We start from the raw sequence: 19,958 nt of genomic DNA, 5'->3' as shown, positions 1-19,958 counted from the left end.
GCCTGTCTTGCAGGATGGTTGGAAAGATTATTGAGATAAAGTATGGGAAGTGCTTTGACTATTTAGGGAAAATGTTACAGTGATGCTAAGTATTTCTTTTAGTGGACATTGTTGGGAAATGATGGCACATTCTTACACTTTAGGTTCCTGCTGCCTACCTGACTCCCAATGACACCATACCCTCTTGTATAAAAAGGATGCACGTGCAAGCAGAGACTCTGGGTGGTACAAATAAAGCTTTGCTGGATTTATTTAAGATATGTCTTTGTGGAGGAAGACAGTGCTTTCCCACCAAATCATAGAACTGTGGAGTTGGAATGGACCACCAGGATCATTTAGTTCAACCCACTACAATCCAGGAATCTTTGGCCCAACATGGGGCATGAACCCACAGCCGAGATTAAGAGTCTCGTGGTCTACCAACTATCCTGGTTTGCAATAGCAAGAATTGTCATTCTGGATACAGTGGTACCTCGGGTTACATTCGCTTCAGGTTACAGACTCCACTAACCCAGAAATAGTGCTTCAGGTTAAGAACTTTCAGGATGAAAACAGAAATCGTGCTCCGGTGGCACGGCAGCAGCGGGAGGCCCCATTAGCTGAAGTGGTGCTTCAGGTTAAGAACAGTTTCAGGTTAAGAACAGACCTCCGGAACGAATTAAGTACTTAACCCGAGGTACCACTGTACATAGAATTGTTGCATATCTGAGCCAACAGGAAACAATCAACTCTTACACTCACAACTTACAAATACTGTACGTGTATTTTTGAGTAAGACACCTAAAAAAGATTTCTTCTATGTAGTATATTTATATATTAAGGGTGTGGTGAAAGAGGCCCCAACTAGTTTAACTAGCTGAAATAATAATTTGCTGGAATAGTCTAGATTAACTATGCATCTTGCCAAATAAATCTGTGACAGATGTACAACCCAGAGAAAGGTTTTTTGTTTTGTCACAACAAAGGCCAGAGTCTCTCTTAGCAAAACAGTACCCCTGGCCAAAGTATATCTTTATTTTTGATACATTTTTATTTTTAATAAAAGACTACATGTGCCTAACAAATTCCATTTTCAGCAGTATGTAAGAAGCTTCTAACAGGATTGCACTGGTTTTAAGTTGAGACTTGGGCCTTCAGTGTCAGTAAGTGCCGCGGAACTTTAGTGTTAAATACAAATGAATACATAGTGAAACGATGTCAATCCAGATCTCCACTTCTCAGCTGCTACCATTTGTATGGAAAGTAAGCATACCCATACGACACCCCCTCCACCATAATGGTCCTCTAAATAGATTCCTCTACAATGAGTCACATATTTGAAAGGACCAATGCACATGTGAAAAAGAGAAAATAAATAAATAATGGTTTCTGTGAAATACTAGCCTCTGTTCCAAGGAGTCTACCTCTCATTACATAAAATATGGCCCATTTCTGTCTGTGAACCCACTGGTATTTAGTATCTAACCACAGGTTCCCTCTAGATACAGACATTTCGGAAAGCTGTCCCTTGGTGATAATTAGAGGCAGAATATTCCTGTATCATATTTACTTTAAAGTAAGTTGATTTGAATATCCCTGAAATTCATATTGAAGTTGAGACTTGTGTTGTTTATTATTTCTGGTGCTTATTATGTGTGATAATCACTAAAAGATTTAAAATATGAAAATGCCATTAGGGCAAGGCACAAATTAAGAATTGCTTTACGGATGGTTTATTTTTGCTGGGCTTGCGTCTGATTCTGGAAAGAATTAAGTGTACAGATAGACTGCATTTACTGGCATAGCATACGATTTGTTAAAGATGGTAAAACAAAATAAAATAAAAAGGATTGCAGGGAGCTTCAACAGGACCTCTCCAAAGCGGCAGTAAAATAGCAAATGTAAAGTGTAAAGTGATAAGTTAGCATGTGGTAGTTCTGACTTGAAATATAGTGGTACCTTGGATCTCAAACTTAATTGGTTCCGGAAGTCTGTTCCAAAACCAAAGCGTTCCCAAACCAAGGCGCACTTTCCCATAGAAAGTAATGCAAAATGGATTAATCCGTTCCAGACTTTTAAAAACAACCCCTGAAACAGCAATTGAACATGAATTTTACTATCTAACAAGACCGTTGATCCATAAAATGAAAGCAGTGATCAATTTTCTGTACGATAAAATAAATAAGACAGTATTGTAGATGATTTTTTTTTCTCTTACCTACACTGATGATAGTCATTGTTTGGATGGGGGGCTTTTATCCATTTTTGCAGTCACACATCAATCAATCACTCATAAAATGAAAAACAAGCCACAGCCACAAAAATGAAAAAGCCACACAAACAATAACACAAAAAATAGAAAAAACAAAAGCACCAAATATCTCCTCAGAACACTGCAATCAGAAATGGAAGGCTTTAATTATGGTGGGGGGGGGGGCTTCAATTAGCTGCTCAAGGATACAAATGGGATGAAAAAACCTTTATTATGATGCGGGGGACTTAAATTTACTGTGCAAGGGTAAAACAAGATGAAAAAAGCCTTAATTACTATGTGGGGGACTCAAATGAGCTGCACAACAGTAAAAATGGAAGCTCATGAGCACGTTTGGCTTCCAAGGCAAAGTTTGAAAACCAAAACACCTACTTCCGGGTTTGCAGTGTTCGGGTACTGAGTTGTTTGGGAACTAAGCTGTTCGAAAACGGAGGTACCACTGTAGTGGGTATCCTCTTGTTGTTCCTCTTGCTACTTAGCTGGTAGTAACATGCTCCAAGCCTTCAGATTCGGATAGATTTCAACAACTAAAAAAGCAAAATTGGAAAGCTAGGGCTAATTTGCACACCATGAACATTGATTGTTGTTGATCATCTCACTCAATGACTCCTTTCTGGGTGTATGAATTGACTCCATGGAAGAGTACCATGTTTTATGAAGGTGTGAGATGGTAGGGAAGTTCTGCCTGTGATGTTTGATCTGGAACTGCTTATTTATACATGCAAGTCACCACTTGTGCACCAGCCATAGTATTATCAAAGGCTAAAAACTGAGCTAACATGTTTTCTTAGTAAATGGTCAAAAATTCTTTCTGGCTTGAAGTTTGTCCTTCAGGACTGAGGTGTTTACATCCTCTGGACCATGCATGAATAATCTCTGGGCTATTCATGAATAATCAGTTTAGCCTCTTGAGTTTTCCACGTTAGATTTCAAAAATTCAAAATGAAGTTTACTCAGTATGTGGTGGGTAGGGAATGAGGTGGAAGGAAAGCTTTGAAATGAGGTCATGTCTGATTTTTGTGAGGTTTTAATTTGGCTCAAACCCTTTCATTGTACAAAACCCTCCTTTTTCTCTGGAAGATGAGTTGGTGTGGGAAAGAAAGTATTGTGACTTCTTTTTTGTGTTTGAACCTTGTGGATAGTGCTCATGTTGGGCATATTGTGAAAAAGTAAGATATAGTGGAACATCTAATAAACCTTTAAGTCAAACGGGGAAAGAAAGGGCAGTTTTATTCCCTCCTTTTAGTCGCTGAATTTTATTGACTCGTTTCAGGCATGGTGATATTGCTAGTTTTGAAAAGTATCTCTTAGGGGATGAACTTGAGCTCATTGAGGAAAGAAAGCAATGCTACATATTTGTAAAACTAGTTCTGTGAAGAACTTGCTGTAGGACTCCAACTAAGACAGGTATTCTCTGTTCTTCATTAGATCAGCCTTTAAAAGACTGTTAAGGGTATGGTGCAAAGCCACCCAGCCAAGGAGCTCAATTGACTGTGAAATCACCACCATTAGAGTGCAACAGGATGTAGATGAGTTGGCGGTAATGAATGGGATTCGTTGTGGCTTGGTTTTGGAAGGTTGCTTTTTTAACTCTGAGTTTCCAAGCGTTTGCGGCCTGAAATGTAATATGCAAAGAGTTAAAACTGAACATACAGCGCGTACGTTGTATATTATCATCTGTTTAGGAAAAGAACAGCACCACAATAAGAATGGTTTCAGTAATATAAGGCAGTCTATAGTAGACAGCGGGTGGTGCTGTGGTCTGAACCACATAGCCTGGGGCTCGCCGATCAGAAGGTTGGCAGTTCGAATCCCCGCGACGGGGAGAGCTCCCGTTGCTCAGTCCCTGCTCCTGCCAAACTAGCAGTTTGAAAGCATGTCAAAGTGCAAGTAGATATCGTCGGGAGTCTCAGCTTCATGGCAGGTTCTTAAATGGCCGGGTGGGCCGGATTTAGGACCCCAGGGGCCGTAGTTTGCCGACCCCTGCTATAGTTATTCAGACCATTATTTTGTCAAATGTGAGGAGGCAGAATAATATTCAGCCTACTTTCTGGCAATCGTGCTGGCTGCTGATTTAGTTTCCTGGTCCAATTGATGGTGCTGGATCCTACCCTTTCGACGTCTTTTGTGGCCTGGGACTGATATATTTTGGAGATTCCCTCTCTCCATACGTGCTTAAGTCTCCAGTTCCATTGTGTAGGGCAGACCAAGCTCCGTGTGCCCTTGCCACATGAAGTCAAGATAAGTGGAGCAATGGAGCGGATTTTCACTGCAATTGTCTCAAGCTTATCAAATGACTTTCTCAGTTAAGCTTTTCTTGTGACATTTCAAAGAGGGTGTACAATCTGCCCATGAGTGTTGAGTTGGCATTTCTAAGTGGTTACTGTTAGAGGTGACAATTTTAAGCACTTCTGTTGTGGGCATTTTTTATCTGCTTTCTTGCAGCATGTGAAGTCCCTTGACCCCGAATCCTTTTTTTGAATTTGAACTCTGAGTCCTTTGTGTTGCAGGAGAAATCTCAACTACTTTTCCAATGCGTATGCTGCTGCAGTCAGTGCTGTGGACCCGGATGCTGGAAATGGAGAGCTGTGCATCAAGGTGCCATCAGAGCTTTGGAAGCACGTCGATGGTAAAGACCAGAAACCCTTAAAATGAAAGTGCTACAGACTCGCTAGCGATCTAGAATAGTTTTCCAGGCCTTGCTGCACCTTGGCAGGGCTTCAATGGCCCTGCAATGCTGGTGGAGTGCTTTTGATTTTGAGGCATAGATCAGGCAAGCTGTTTGGTTATGTGAATTACGGCAAGTTCTTAAGAGTTACTTCAAGCCTCATAGACTAGCTTCTCTGTGCAGAAAAATATATACCAAAATAAATAATCTCCCGTGCATATTTTCAATAAAATGTGTTTTATAATAGAAAATTCTGTTTCGCTTTGAGAGTCCTGGGTCATCATCAAAGATCTCACCTTCATTCTTTCATCTTTTTCTCTTGCTTAGTTCATTGAAGTTCTGAGTACAAAGTGGTTTTGCAAGTTAATGAATAGTTAATGGTGGGTTTGCCATGTTTCTTCCAGAAATACCAGATTAATACATATTTTATTATGTGGTTGCTCTTTTACTGCTGCAGAATTAAAAGTCTTGAAGGTACATATCAACTTTTCTTTGGACCAGCCAAAAGGAGGCCTTCATTTTGTGGTACCCAACGTGGAAGGAAGCTTAGCAGAGAGAGGGGCCCATGTCTTCTCTTGCGGGTATCAAAATTCTACAAGGTGAGAGTTGCAGAGTCTTATGCTCCCATTTCCCACGGGCCTTGAAATTGAAGAGTGCTGTGAGAGTTGGAAATGAGGTCCTATTTTGCTTTACGGTCATTTCAGAATATTTTAAGATATTTCAGAATATTTTAAGATCATTCAGACATGGCGTTTTCCTTACATGGAAGAAAACAAATAACCCATGTGTGCACTCATTGCCAATTGGCAGCTTTTCAATTGATGGTCATTCAGTAAAATAGATATTTTACGTGCTGCTCAGTAAATATAGGGTCAGTTGACCTGTGGTGCTTCATTACCCTCCGTCTTCTCTTTTGAATAATGTATATTTAATTTCCAGAGCTATCAGAGTCTCATTTGTCATTGTTAAAATGAATGAGACTGGTGGTCTGTCTGAATAGAAAAGGAAAAATCTTAGCGTTTTACCTGTTTAGCTTTCCATTTTTTATATGCTATACCACTTCAAGAGAACTGGAATAGATTCTCCATCCCCACCCCTGGTTTTTGGAGGTGGGTGGGTGGAGGAATGAATTTGTACATTCCTGTATCAACAACAAGAAGAACAAAAAACAAAGGACTGAAGACATCACTGTTGGACCCTGGGAGCTCTTTTGCCAAGGTGCAAACATATTTCAAGTGTGCCTTGCAGTGTACTTTTCTGAAGGGGAACTTTCGAAGCCTCCCCAGACTAGTCAGTCTTTCAGTATTGTAGAATTGAACTTCTTAACGTGGAGTAGCAGCCTCACGGGAGTCCTAAACTGGCTAGCTTTTTGTAGTTCTTTGTGTTTATGCATTGACAGAATGCAGTTATCAAAGATTTGGGAAGGGTCAGCTGCTTGCAGGATTGTACTGTTTTGGTAATGCTATGGCCCCAGATGCCTACACATCAAGTACTGCAACATTTGTCTCGGATTGGGAAGGTGATTACGGTTTTTAATGACTTCACTTTCTCTCCAGGTTTTGGTTTCCTTGTGTTGATTCATACTCCGAACTATGCACATGGAAACTGGAATATACTGTGGATGCCACAATGGTGGCTGTCTCAAATGGAGACTTGGTGGAAACGGTGTATACTCATGATATGAGAAAAAAGACCTTCCATTATATGCTGACAATTCCAACTGCAGCTTCTAACATCTCCTTGGCCATCGGACCATTTGAAATCCTTGTTGATCCATACATGCATGAGGTAATTCTTTTCATAGGCAGCCTCTGTGTGACACTTCTCCTATTCCATGTGATTTGTCCTGGTGTGAGGTTCTTGGGTGGTTATTGATTAGGGTTTTACTCTTGCTTTATTGGTCATATAGGATTTTTCAGTGATTTTTTTATTTGTCCTGTTATATTCTTTGTTCTTAAGAAATCATGTTCCCTGTCCTGAATGCCCAGGGATAGAATAATATCTAACCTAAGTTCTCAACAGCCAGAATCCTAAAGTCGCAATGTAAATTTATCGCTCTATTTATATTACTATTTCCCCTCACTATTGCTTTATAAAAGTTTTGTGTGTTGTTGTAAGTCTGTTGCCTTATCTATGGGAAGTACCAATTCTTGCTGTAACTTGCAGTCGATTGCAGTGGCTGGAAGTACCGTGAACACCCACTTGAAACACCTTTAAAACTTTCGAAAATGTATAAGGTCTGTAATAAATGCTGGAAGTGTAAAGCTCAGGAGGGCTCCTTTTACCACATGTGGTGAGAGTGCAGGAAAGTAAAAGGATTTTGGGAGAAAATATATATTGAACTTAAGAAGATTTTAAAATATACGTTTACAAAAAAACTAGAAATCTTCCTGCTAGGGATATTAGGGAATGAGATAAAAAAGAAGGATTGCAAATTTGTGTACTATGCGGTTACAGCAGCAAGGGTAATACTAGCCCAGAAATGGAAACAGCAGGATATACCAACGGTGGACGAGTGGAGATTGAAGTTATTAGACTACGCGGAGTTGGATAGATTGACAGGAAAGATTAGATATCTAAGAGACCAAAAGTTCATTAAGGATTGGGGAAAATATGTAGACTACCTGGATCATGTAAGTGAGGGACAAACAACGTTAGTGGGATTTAAAGAAGCACTGTGAAGTACTAAGTGTTATTGTCTAAAGGAAATAGAAGAAAGAGAGATATACAATGTCAATATAAGCTAGGAAATGCGCAATCTTAATTATAATTACGCATGATTTTCGGATAAGCTGAAGGAAGTCCCAAAAGAGAAAGCAATGTAAAATCTTTGATGTGAAGTATTTAATGTGGGTTTGTTTTTTTTTTGTTTTTCTTGTTTGTATTTTATTATTTATATACATTCTTTGTTATTTCTTTACTTGAAGTAAATCAATAAAAAATTCATATGTCAAAAAAAAAAAAAAGAACACCCACTTGAAAACTTGCTACTTTATGACACTTCATACAGCAGATAGGCTGTTGTACGTAGCCTCAGGCCATGCCTCACATTAACTGTTTTCCTGGATCTCTGGAAAGCTGTGGAGGACTAGCAAAGCTGCATAGCCAGTTCACCGCCTCATCTTCAGCATCTCTAAGCTATATGCATGCAGTGATGGTGACCTCAGGGTCAAACTTGCTAATCTTTATATTTTCCATTGGCAGCATTTTCTAATGTTCACTTTCAGCTATTTGCTAACTTGAATTTGGTTTTGTTCTTTTAAAAAAAGTTTTCTCCCTTGTTCTTGTTGTAGGTGACTCATTTCTGTTTACCCCAGCTTCTCCCGCTGCTCAAACACACCACATCTTATCTCCATGAAGTATTTGAATTCTATGAAGAGATACTTACGTGCCGCTATCCTTACTCCTGTTTCAAGACGGTTTTCGTAGACGAGGCTTACGTTGAAGTAGCTGCTTACGCTTCCATGAGCATTTTTAGGTAAGTACTTATAACTAATTGGGACGCGAGTGGCGCTGTGGGTTAAACCACAGAGCCTAGGGCTTGCCGATCAGAAGGTCAGCGGTTTGAATCCCTGCGATGGGGTGAGCTCCCATTGCTCGGTCCCTGCTCCTGCCAACCTAGAAATTCGAAAGCATGTCAAAGTGCAAGTAGATAAATAGGTACCACTCTGGCGGGAAGGTAAACGGCGTTTCCGTGCGCTGCTCTGGTTCGCCAGAAGCGGCTTAGTCAAGCTGGCCACATGACCCGCAAGCTGTACGCCGGCTCCCTCGGCCAATAAAGCGAGATGAGTGCTGCAGCCCCAAAGTCGTCCACGACTGGACTTAACGGTCAGGGTTCCCTTTACCCTTACCTTTACTTATAACTAACCCATCTAAAATGAAGTGATTTGAGTAATGCACAGATATCCACCACACTTCATCATATCTCATGCTGGTAGAGAGATACTTCAGTCCAAATCACCAGAGGTTTTTTGTGTTTGCTCTTTTGCCTTTTTAAAGGAAACTCAGTGCCATCATTTAAGTTCATAGGACCAAGGATAGCATTATACTGGGACCTGGGCTTTTGGCTGAAACTCAGCTGTGTACTTGCAAGGGATGCCTTTGAGCTAGCTCCACATTTCAATTCAGTTTCCAGCTTATAAAATGATTCCAAAGGTTGCCATAGAATCAACTGATGAGATAAGAATTGTAAATAACATGGCAGCACCAAAACGTTAAATGCCTGTGACATTTATTATTATTGCCAGATTGACTTCAACCCAATGCATAATAATAATAATAATAATAATAATAATAATAATAATAATATATTATTATTTATACCCCACCAATCTGGCTAGGTTTCCCCAGCCACTCTGGGCGGCTTCCAACAGAATATTAAAATACAATAGCCTATTAAACATTAAAAGCTTCCCTGAACAGGACTGCCTTCAGATGTTTTCTAAAAGTTTTCTCTTCGACATCTGGTGGGAGGGTGTTCCACAAGGCGGGTGCCACTAACAGCCAGTTTTAGAAACATAGGGTGTTTTAACATGTTCCCAATTTTAATTTTGCGACCATGGTCCAAAGTGCATGTGGCAAAGGAGGGATGCAGCTGTGATTTTTACTCTTGAGTACACACACCTGTTGGTTCACACTTAGTGATTGTTTGGCTTCATGTTGCATGTGAAGCTGACCCGTATAAGACTTAAGAAAGCTGTTATATACTTCTCTTGTTAAAATTCTGCTATGATTTGTTCATGTTTACTTGATTAAACTGAGGTGGAGGGTTTTGTTTCTCCTGAAGATTTTGTTTGTCACCGTTGTGCATATGCTTGTTTGTGTTTTTCATTTAGCACAAACCTTTTGCACAGTGCAATGATAATAGATGAGACCCCGCTGACCAGGAGATGTTTGGCTCAGGCTCTGGCCCAGCAGTTTTTTGGCTGTTTCATATCTAGAATGTCTTGGTGAGTACATCTTAAAATAGATAACTCCCACGTCGAATTTTGGCTATGAGTATGAGAATCATTATAAAGCATAAATGCAGATAAATTCTATAGCTATTACAGCAATCATAGCACATTTGGGGTTTCTTAAATTTGCAAGATAACCTACAAGCTCTTAATGTCTATTTACTCACATAGATTTTTAAGTTTCTGTATGACAGAGAATATTTTAAATAAAAATACCAAAAGATGTAGTTGCCTAGATTTTAATTACACTTAAGGCTTTCTTTCACTGCCAGGATATATACATCTGTTCTTGGTTCATTAGTCCTTTATTTATTTAGATGGTTAGAGTTGTTAGCTTTTAAAGTATTTTCACTAGGAGTGCATTCAGCATGGAGTCCTGATTCTGTAAATTAAGAGAGATTTTTATCTCGTTGCTTCTTCACTTACAGGTCAGATGAGTGGGTGTTGAAGGGAATCTCTGGCTATATTTATGGCCTCTGGATGAAGAAAACCTTTGGTGTAAATGAGTATCGGCACTGGATCAAGGAGGTAATGAACCCCAATGGATTTTGAAAGCATCTTTATGCATTTACACAGATACACAAGGGGTGCACGAATGGAGCTATCCTTTCCATTGACACATTTTAAGGTGAAGCTGTCACAATTAAATGGGAGATTACACAATACCTATGTGTGCAGTTCTTGAAATATTTGGCAAAATATTTGGGTAACTGACCAGTGAAGCTGCTTTGGGTGACATCATCATCATTATTATTAATAATAATTTATTATTTATACCCTGCCCATCTGGCTGGGTTTCCCCGGCCACTCTGGGCGGCTTCCAACAAAAGATTAGAAATACATTAAAACATCAGTCATTAAAAGCTTCCCTAAACAGGGCTGCCTTCAGATGTCTTCTAAACGTCAGATAGTTGTTTACTTCTGTGACATCTGATGGGGGGGGCATTCCACAGGGTGGGCGCCACTACTGAGAAGGCCCTCTGCCTGCTTCCCTGTAGCTTCACTTCTCTCAGTAAGGGAACCGCCAGAAAGCCCTCGGCGCTGGACCTCAGTGTCCGGGCAGAATGATGGGGGTGGAGCCACTCCTTCAGGTATATTGGGCCGAGGCCATTTAGGGCTTTAAAGGTCAGCACCAACACTTTGATTTGTCCTTGGAAATGTACTGGGAGCCAATGTAGATCTTTCAAGACCGGTGCTATGTGTTTTCGGCAGCCGCTCCCAGTCACCAGTCTAGCTGCCGCATTCTGGATTAGTTGTCATTTCTGGGTCACCTTCGAAGGTAGCCCCATGTAGAGCGCATTGCAGTAGTCCAAGCAGCAGATGACTAGAGCATGTACCACTCTGGCAAGACAGTCTGCGGGCAGGTAGGGTCTCAGCTGGCATACCCGATGGAGCTGCTAGACAGTTGCCCTGGACACAGAATTGACCTGTGCCTCCATTGACTGCTGTGAGTCCAAAATGACTCCCAGGCTGCGCACCTGGTCCTTCAGGGGCACAGTTACCCCTTCAGGACCAGGGAATCCTCCACACCTACCCGCCTCCTGTCCCCCCAAAACAGTACAGTGGTGCCCCGCAAGACAAATGCCTCGCAAAACGAAAAAAGCGCAAGACGAAAGGGTTTTTCGGTTTTTGCGTCGCTTTGCAAGATGATTTTCCCTATGGGCTTGCTTCGCAAGACGAAACGTCTTGCAAGTTCTTGCGAGTTTGTTTCCTTTTTCTTAAAGCCGCTAAGCCGTTAATAGCCGCTAAGCCGTTAATAGCCGCTAATAGCCGCTAAGCCGCTAATAGCCGTGCTTCGCAAGACGAAAAAACCGCAAGACGAAGAGACTCGCGGAACGGATTAATTTCGTCTTGCGAGGCACCACTGTACTTCTGTCTTGTCAGGATTCAACCTCAATCTGTTCCTCTGTTTGAGGAAGCATTATGTTATATTGGGTTGGCTACATAAGCATTAACAGAACAGGTTTCTCTCTCTCTGGAAGTGTGTTAGCAACCCACCATGCCACCCTCGGGTTAAAGGTAATTACCCACCCTTGCAGGCCACACGGTGGCACTAAACCCCCTCAGTGATGCCCTGCTGTAGCGACACAGAACAGCCATTCAGGTAGGACCCAGCAGTTCTTTCCCCACCCGTGCAGATGAGCATCCAGTCATGTGAGCCCTGACTTGCTGTCTGAGGAAAGAACAGCCCAGATACTGGTTTTCTACCTTAGTGAGAATTAGGCCTCTGTTTTAGGGGGTCCTACACCCTTCTGCCAAGTGAATGGTTTATGAATTAGTCCAGACCATCTGCCTCTTTTCCTTGCGTAGTGGGATGGGTTTTGCCATAAAAAGCTTTCAAGTGATCTTGATTTAATTTTCTAACCCTGCACCCTGTCTTCATTTCCCCTTTTAAACAGCCTCATATGTTGTCGGAATATTGCACTGTGTTTTTTACAGATCTGCCCCCCCTCAAAAAAACCCATCCAATTTTTCAGTAACAGTTCATCCTGTTCACTGAGAGTAAGGTACCAAGCAGCAGATGGAAAGGAAGGCAAAATGCCTATCTTTTCAAGAGTTGTGTAGAAAAGTGTGTGTGTACGTTTGTTTGTGTGTGTGTGTGTTTGTCTTATGATGCATTCAGCGCTCTCTTGCAATCACACATTGCAGGGGCAACTAATAGAGGGGCCAAGCTGTCTCTTGGGCACCCCAGGATTATCTGAAATGCACTTGAAAAACCACAGTGGTTTGCAATTCTGCTCTTTGCAGATAATGTTTGTGCCTGCTTATCTTTAATGTGAAGTAGTGGAAGTTGAGTTAAAAGGGGAAGGGTTTGTGATGGGTACATTTGTAAGGGGAGGAAATGATGGAAACCAAATTGAATATGCTCATAATTTTAATATGCTTCAACAAGACCATGTCTTCTCATTGTAGCCAAATACACCATTGCAATATTATTATTATTATTATTATTATTATTATTATTATTATTATTATTTGCATTTCAGGAACTGGACAAAATAGTTGTGTATGAGCTGAAGACCGGTGGAGTCTTACTTCATCCAATCTTTGGTGGAGGAAAAGAAAAAGACAAGTATGTTTAGTAGATTTATAGGGCCAATAATACACACACGAACACACACACACACACACACACACGAACACACTCTTCAGGTGAGTAATGAGACATTTGGCCAAAGGCTTCATTATCTCAGCTACCTAATGGTCCCATAAAGGACATCCTTGGTAAACATTTGCCTTGTTTGAATTACAGAATGGAAGTTTATTAACAAAATATATGCTAAGTAGAGTAAAAACCTTTCCAAGGAAAGTGAAACTATTTTGCTACAGGTGTGAAAATCACTTTAAAATACACATTCTGCTATTTTTACAAGCACTAGAGTCCTAATGACTGATGCACATCAGCTTTGAGCAAACTGCAGTTTTTTTAAAAAAAAAAATTAGAGCATATGGCTGACGAACCTCATTCTATGTAGCCATATGGAGGGAGGTGACTTTATTGCTCATTAAATGGTGCTGAAATACTACATCCAAAGTCTTAAACTGGTTATATTGGGATGGCAACGTGGATTTATAAGCAATATGAGATGAAAGGGAACAGTTGTTCAACTTGAGTTGCCTAATTCAAATGTCCGAGAATAGTTTTATTAAAGAGGCTATAATTGAAAGCAAAAGGCTGCTTAAATACCTCTTCTCCAATATGTTATAGATCCTTTTCACGGGCTCCTTACCACTGGTTTTCTGCTTGAAGCACTGCTGGGTAGGCAGTTTGGAGGTGCCCAGTGATGGCTAAGGTGAAAGTCACTGCTGTGAGGTCTAGCAGTGAGATGACTGCTTTTGGTGGCTCAAAGGAGAGGTTCAGGAGTAACATGTGCTACTCAGAGTAGATTCATTGATATTAATGAATGTATCTAAGACAGGTCCATTAATTTAATTGTGTCTACTCTGAGTAAACATAATTGAATACCACCCCATTGTAATTACTGCTGTCTTCCTTAGCCGAAAGAGTCTGCTCATATCTTTTTTAAAGTACTCAATGAAAGAGAATATAGGATAGTCATTATTTCTCCTCTTTCCTCCCTTCTGTGCTCCTGTCTGAACTGTTCATAGATTGTTACAGCCAGAAGTAAACTGCCGATGTTGAATGTTTCATATTTTGCAATTTACCCAGATTTAGTTTTACACCCACAGTTTACCTGGGAATATTTTTTAAAAAACACTGAGTAAAATTTGTAAGCGTACTTCTTGAGCCCCTGTTCTTAATATAATCAGAGTTTTAATTAGTACTTTTCAATTGCTGGATTAGGAGAATCCTGTCTGACTCTTTGAATTTTTATTTTTGAACTTTCCGCTGTATGTGGGACTTTCCCTTAAAATGCAAAATTAAATATTTCTGAAATGATCTTGATCTTCATTTTCCAGCCCTGCGTCACACCTGCATTTTTCTATAAAGCATCCTCACACATTATCATGGGAGTACTACACTATGTTCCAGTGCAAAGCCCACCTAGTCATGAGACTCATAGAAAACAGAATAAGCATGGAGTTCATGTTACAAGTAAGTGTTTGGACACTTTTAAAATTTCCTATTTATAATTACTTTTTAAAAAATAAAATACTTAAATTTCAGTGCCTTCCATAAAAAATGTGACCCTAAAAGCAGACCATGAAGCTTATTACCGTTATACACAAAAGGATGGTGCCCACAGACCATGAACTTCTTCTTGGCCACATAAGTTTTATGCCAACCATAATTATGGGCTCTCTTTCTAGAGCAGACTTCCCCCCCTTCCCCCGTCCCCGCCTAATTAATGTCTGTACTGACATCAGCATCATCTTCAGTTAATGGCTTTCAACAGGGGTGACTAAGATTTGGCACTCCAGGTTTTTGGACTACAGTTCCCATCAGCCCTAGCCAGTATGATTGTGGGAGTAGTCCTGCAACATCTAGAGAATCATGGGTTAGCAACCTCTTCCCCCTCTCTCCTTTTTTAAAACAAACTCTATTGATTTTTTTTTTAATGACCAAAGTGTTGTCATCCAAGATAAATACACGTACAGGTGTTAAATCTTGTATACTGTCATCCACATGGCATCAAAACAAACTTGGAATATCTTTTATGTTGCAGCTACCTCTGACTTGCTTAACCAGGGTTTGTAAACAAGAACATGGTTAACAAAACCTAGTTAAGAGGTTTAGCCTTTAACCAAAGCTGACATTGGTCATGAGCTATCCATTAAGCTTCAATCACATGCATACTTAACCTTGAGAGTAAGCCACAATGGACTCACTGAGACTTACTTCTGTATAGGCATGTGTAGGAATGCATTGTTTTTCATGTCACTGCAGGAAGGTGGAAATTTTCTCCATAGAGTGTGTGATCCCACTGACTGCCCTTGATTATCTACCTAACCATGGTTAAGGGAGAGCCAGCATTCTGTTTCTGGTGCCCTAAACAATTTGTATTTATGTGTTATATTTGAACCCTGAGTCAGAACATCACATATGAAGTTGTCAGATAGTGTTAAGAGGCCTGCATCTGCTCCACTTCAGTATTATAGCTGCATCATATTGCCTTAACCTCACTTTCTCAGACTGCACAGGCACTTCTCAGCATGGTTGGCTGTTTGTATAATTGATTGGTGTGGTTTGGGCCGATTTATAACCACACCCAGGAAGCGAGGTTTCCTCTTTGTGTCATGGATCACATGTCATGGAAATCAGGCCGCGGCTTACAAAAACTAGGGTACTCACCATTTACTTAAATGATTCAATCTGTTTCCTGCAGAGAACTGTTTTGTTCAATGGAAACATTTTAGGTAAACACTTTCAGCGGCTTAATTTCTGCATATGGTAAAGGAAGCCACTTACAAACAGTGACTATAGCCAAAGTTATGAACCTTCACAGCTAAATGTGATTTCCAGTATAGAGACAGTGCTAGTAAATGCAATAAGACAGTGCAAGCAATAAGACAGAGCTGAGGATCCTGTGACCCTTTGGATGCTGCTGGACTGCATCTCTCATAATCCCTGACCATCAGCCATACTGGCTGAGGCTTAAGAGTTTTGAACTCACAACATCTGGAGGGCCACTGGTCCCATCAAAAGAGGCCACCAACTTATGGTCCTCTTTCCAACTTCCAGAGGCATTGGCTGGTTGTTTTTGAAAGTAGGATGCTGTATAACATGGGACATGGGTTTAACCAACAAGGCACCACATCTGTTTGCAAAAAAAACCCCTCATCTTTTCTGTCGCGTCTTCATTTCAAAATAGTTGCAGGAAATGCTACCATCCCCTTTGGTAGAGATGTGGTTTGAAATCCTCTACCCATCTAGCAGTGCACAGTTTGAACGTAATGTCTGAATCACCTTGGGTCCTATCTGATTTTGTTTCCAATGAACTGTACCTATGATGTTACCGTCACTGATATTTCTTAAAAGTGTAAGATCACTGGGCCTGTTTTGATTACTAACCGAGGCTTATTTCACCGTAGGTTTTCAACAAGCTCTTGAGCCTGGCCAGCACTGCCTCATCTCAGAAGTTCCAGTCTCATATGTGGAGTCAGATGCTGGTTTCCACATCTGGATTTTTGAAATCCATCTCCAATGTCTCTGGCAAAGACATTCAACCGTTAATAAAGCAATGGGTGTATCCTTTTTCATTCTAGCTCCGGGCTAGTAACAAAGGAGATGAAAAATAGCTGTTCTTTGGCCCGTTAAATGAACACACCGGGACATAAGCAGCCCTAAATTTGTCTAGAGAGTTTCAAATAGTGAAGTTTAAGATTTAGCTCAAATTGCTGTTGTCCCTTTTGAATTGCATCTCGTTGTGGCTGATTGTTTAGTTTTCAAGATGCTACTGTCGGAGGAGAAATGCAGCATTTCGTACCAGTGTGCGCTGTTCTGAAAGACAAACCACAGAGCCAAGCTACACAGCAAGGATCCAGAGGATTTTCAAAAACATTCTTAAGGCAGATATGGAAAATGCCACAGTCTGGTGCATTCTTAGAAGTGAATTCCAAAAATTTCACCCTGGCACCAAAACACTTGGGTCTATGTACAAGTAGTTTAAATCACCCAAATGAATAGCAGAGAGATTGGCTGATGCAGAACTCAATTGGCAGTTGCAAAGCTGCCTGGCAATACTGATCTGGTGCTTTCAATAATATTTCAGTCCACCTTGATAAAGGCAAAATAGACTTATACTGAGTGAAGTTCACAGAAACAAATGCAATCAGTGTCTGGTATTTCTATAGGGGCTCATTCAGAACTGTGGATTTCATTCTCACATACTTTATATTTGGTAGTAGATTTTTTTCACAAGGAGAATTGTGCATCCTGAAGTCAGTTTCCAAGTTTCCACAAAGCCCTGTATGGTGGATAGAGGCACCCTGGAAAAGGGAGTCTTTTGTAGTAAATACGCAGACACAAATAAGCAGTTTAGTAGTATGGATTCATAATTCCCTTTTAGGAGTTAGGATACATTGAAGGCTTTGCTAATCAAAGCAAAGCTTTTGCTTCCAAATGTTCATTATTTGACTTTCACAAAATCACTCTTTTGCTACTAAAATGCCCTCTTCTTTTTGCGTTGGACCAAATGCTTTAAATAAAAGTCCTGGTAAGATACATAAAACCCTAATTAATGAAACGCCATGGAATTTCTTCAAAATTCAAGAATGTGTCAGGGCTTCAGGTGGGGAAGGGAGAGCAGACACGCTCTCATGTTCAGCACGTAGGTTTGAAAGGGGCTTGTAAGCATTTTTGTGTGTGTGTAGATTGTGCTACAAGCCTTTACTCTGATAATACAGGGTTCCTGGTTGCAGGGAACCTTGTGTGTTCAGCCAAATGTGCTTAACCAGTCAAGCGATTCATACATTATATGAAATGAGTCCCTTTCACAACTTTCTGCTCAGTGTGGGAAAGTTGGAGTGGAGCAGGCAAGCACATACCCACTTCCTTTCCTTGGCTTCTACGTGTTATTTTGAACACACAGATTAGGGCTATAGTGAAAGTCTGGAGGAGGATACTAAGGACCAGTTCCACACATGCTTTCCCATCCCTGGTTTGTGGTGACTCACCTGACTCTGAATGGATCCTGCTGTGTATCGTTGTATGTGGCACGGGGTATAAGTTCAGCAATCACCTATGCATACCTCCCAACAAGGAACAAGTCCTGAGACTTGCAAATCAGAGCTTTCGCACTAGAGCAGCAAGCTATGAGTTTCAAAATGCATAAAGGGAGGGAAAGCTCAGAAGTTGAAATCTCCTTTTAGCCATTAGGGTCGGAATTGAAGGAATTGTGCAGTAGTTTCAAAATCTGCATTTATGTTATAAATCAAATTGCAAATTATGGACACAGTCCATCAGAATTTCCGTCACAAGCCTGATTGAAGCAAGACCGTCGTGCTTGTTTTGGATGTACTGTTGCAATTCTGTAAACTTGACAAATTTAGTTTTTGCGTATTTGTAAACCTATCTGTTATTATCCTATTCAGTCTCGTAGAGATCAGAGTGGTGTGGTAAAGTTTTATGGCAGCTTTGCATTTAATAGAAAACGAAATGTACTAGAGTTAGAAATAAAACAAGACTATACATCTCCTGGGACACAGAAATATGTGGTGAGTTTGTTTTTCTCTTTTTCCTGAAAATTGTCAAAATTGCTACATATTTTCTGTGACTTTTACTTTTTACTGTACATATTTGTACCATCAGCCTTTGGTGGGCAACTTGCTTGGAGCTCTGAACCATATCTGGTAGAAAGATAGTTGCCTATGGCAAATACAGAAATTTGCATGTAATTTCTGTAGCTGGGCATCATGTTTATTATTAGATTATTGTGAATCAATGTAAATTATAGTGAGGCTTTTAACTTTATTCTGCTGTTCATCTAAAGTAAGCCTTGACTCAACTGGCATTTAGACACAGTATTCAGTGAACTCTTGACTTCGTTGTTTCCTATTTTTCACTACAGAAATACATTTTAAAATGAGATGGTAAACATACTCTTTGAGAACTAGAAATCTACTTTCATAGAATCATAGAATTGTAGAGGCTGGACCACTGTCTGGGCTGAACGACGGGCGTGGAGATGCTCCTTCAGGTTAAATCATTGCTGCTGTCAGCCTTTTTAAACATTTGTTCTGGTAACACAATACATTTCCCCCCTAAGGGCCCCTTGAAAGTGACGGTGCAAGAGCTGGATGGATCTTTCAACCACACGCTTCAGATAGAAGAAAACAGCCTTAAACATGACATACCCTGCCACTCGAAAAGCAGACGGTAGGGTTTAGACTATTTGTAGACTTCCCCTGTGAAACATACAACTGAAATACAACTACTGCTTTCTTGTTTTTCGTATTCTCTGGCTTACTCCTCTTGTTAACATCAGCAGTATGGTAGCTGCTGCTGTGCTACACCTGCCCAAATTGAATTGAAATACTTTATTGTCACTTGTACAACCTACAAGCCACCAGAGGGGTCCTTAGGCCCTATGGGAAGAACCCACCCTCTGGCTCCTCCCAGTGCCAGTTTCATTCTCCAGAAATAGGTAATGCTGTTTGGGTTCCCTTCCATGTGGATCGTGGCTTCTAAAATCGTGCCAAAAGGTTGGGGGTCATTAGTGTTGCTGTGGCCACTGTTTTAATGCAAGAATCATATTTGTAAGAAGATCTGACAGTTGTATCCAGTCCAGCATGGGACTTCCTTCCTTTTCCTGTGTATCCCCAAAGGCTGCTCCAGAGCAACTCCCCCAACTCTCCGGAGCAGATTTGCAGGATATGCAGGGGTCTGTGGAGGAGAGGAGGGGAAGCTTCAGTGTGTGAGTGGAAAGCTGCTTTGTGATCCAAGCAACAGAGTTGGATACAACCCTTAGTCACGAATATGACCTTGAATCCTTCAGGGATAAAGGTGTGTTGTAATAATCCACCATTCTGCTACTGTTCAACCACTCTAGTGATAGATTCCCCTTGGTTATTGAAAAATATAAACAGGTAAGTATTATTCCCCCTCCCCCCCAAAAAAAGTGGTATTCAGGATGCATTATTATGACTTCTGTCTCCAGGGCGTAGAAAGTATGAAGCTTAG

At 40.7% G+C, this 19,958-nt stretch overlaps 1 protein-coding gene across 1 annotated transcript in view; it reads left to right on the top strand.

Annotated features, from left to right (window-relative positions):
* The window catches only part of TAF2 (TATA-box binding protein associated factor 2), a 57,831-nt gene that overhangs the window by 6,500 nt on the left and 31,373 nt on the right, over window positions 1-19,958 (top strand). The window contains exons 4-14 of the mRNA XM_083621869.1: window positions 4,762-4,880; window positions 5,377-5,518; window positions 6,476-6,707; window positions 8,213-8,397; window positions 9,755-9,868; window positions 10,303-10,402; window positions 12,862-12,947; window positions 14,297-14,432; window positions 16,370-16,524; window positions 18,379-18,493; window positions 19,045-19,154. Of these exons, the coding sequence (XP_083477995.1) occupies window positions 4,762-4,880; window positions 5,377-5,518; window positions 6,476-6,707; window positions 8,213-8,397; window positions 9,755-9,868; window positions 10,303-10,402; window positions 12,862-12,947; window positions 14,297-14,432; window positions 16,370-16,524; window positions 18,379-18,493; window positions 19,045-19,154 (1,494 nt within the window). The remainder of the gene's footprint in view (window positions 1-4,761; window positions 4,881-5,376; window positions 5,519-6,475; window positions 6,708-8,212; window positions 8,398-9,754; window positions 9,869-10,302; window positions 10,403-12,861; window positions 12,948-14,296; window positions 14,433-16,369; window positions 16,525-18,378; window positions 18,494-19,044; window positions 19,155-19,958) is intronic.

Source organism: Podarcis filfolensis (genome assembly GCF_964270895.1).
Source record: "Podarcis filfolensis genome assembly, chromosome: 7".
In the NCBI taxonomy this organism is placed as follows: Eukaryota; Metazoa; Chordata; class Lepidosauria; order Squamata; family Lacertidae; genus Podarcis; species Podarcis filfolensis.
This window is presented reverse-complemented; position numbering and strand designations above follow the sequence as displayed.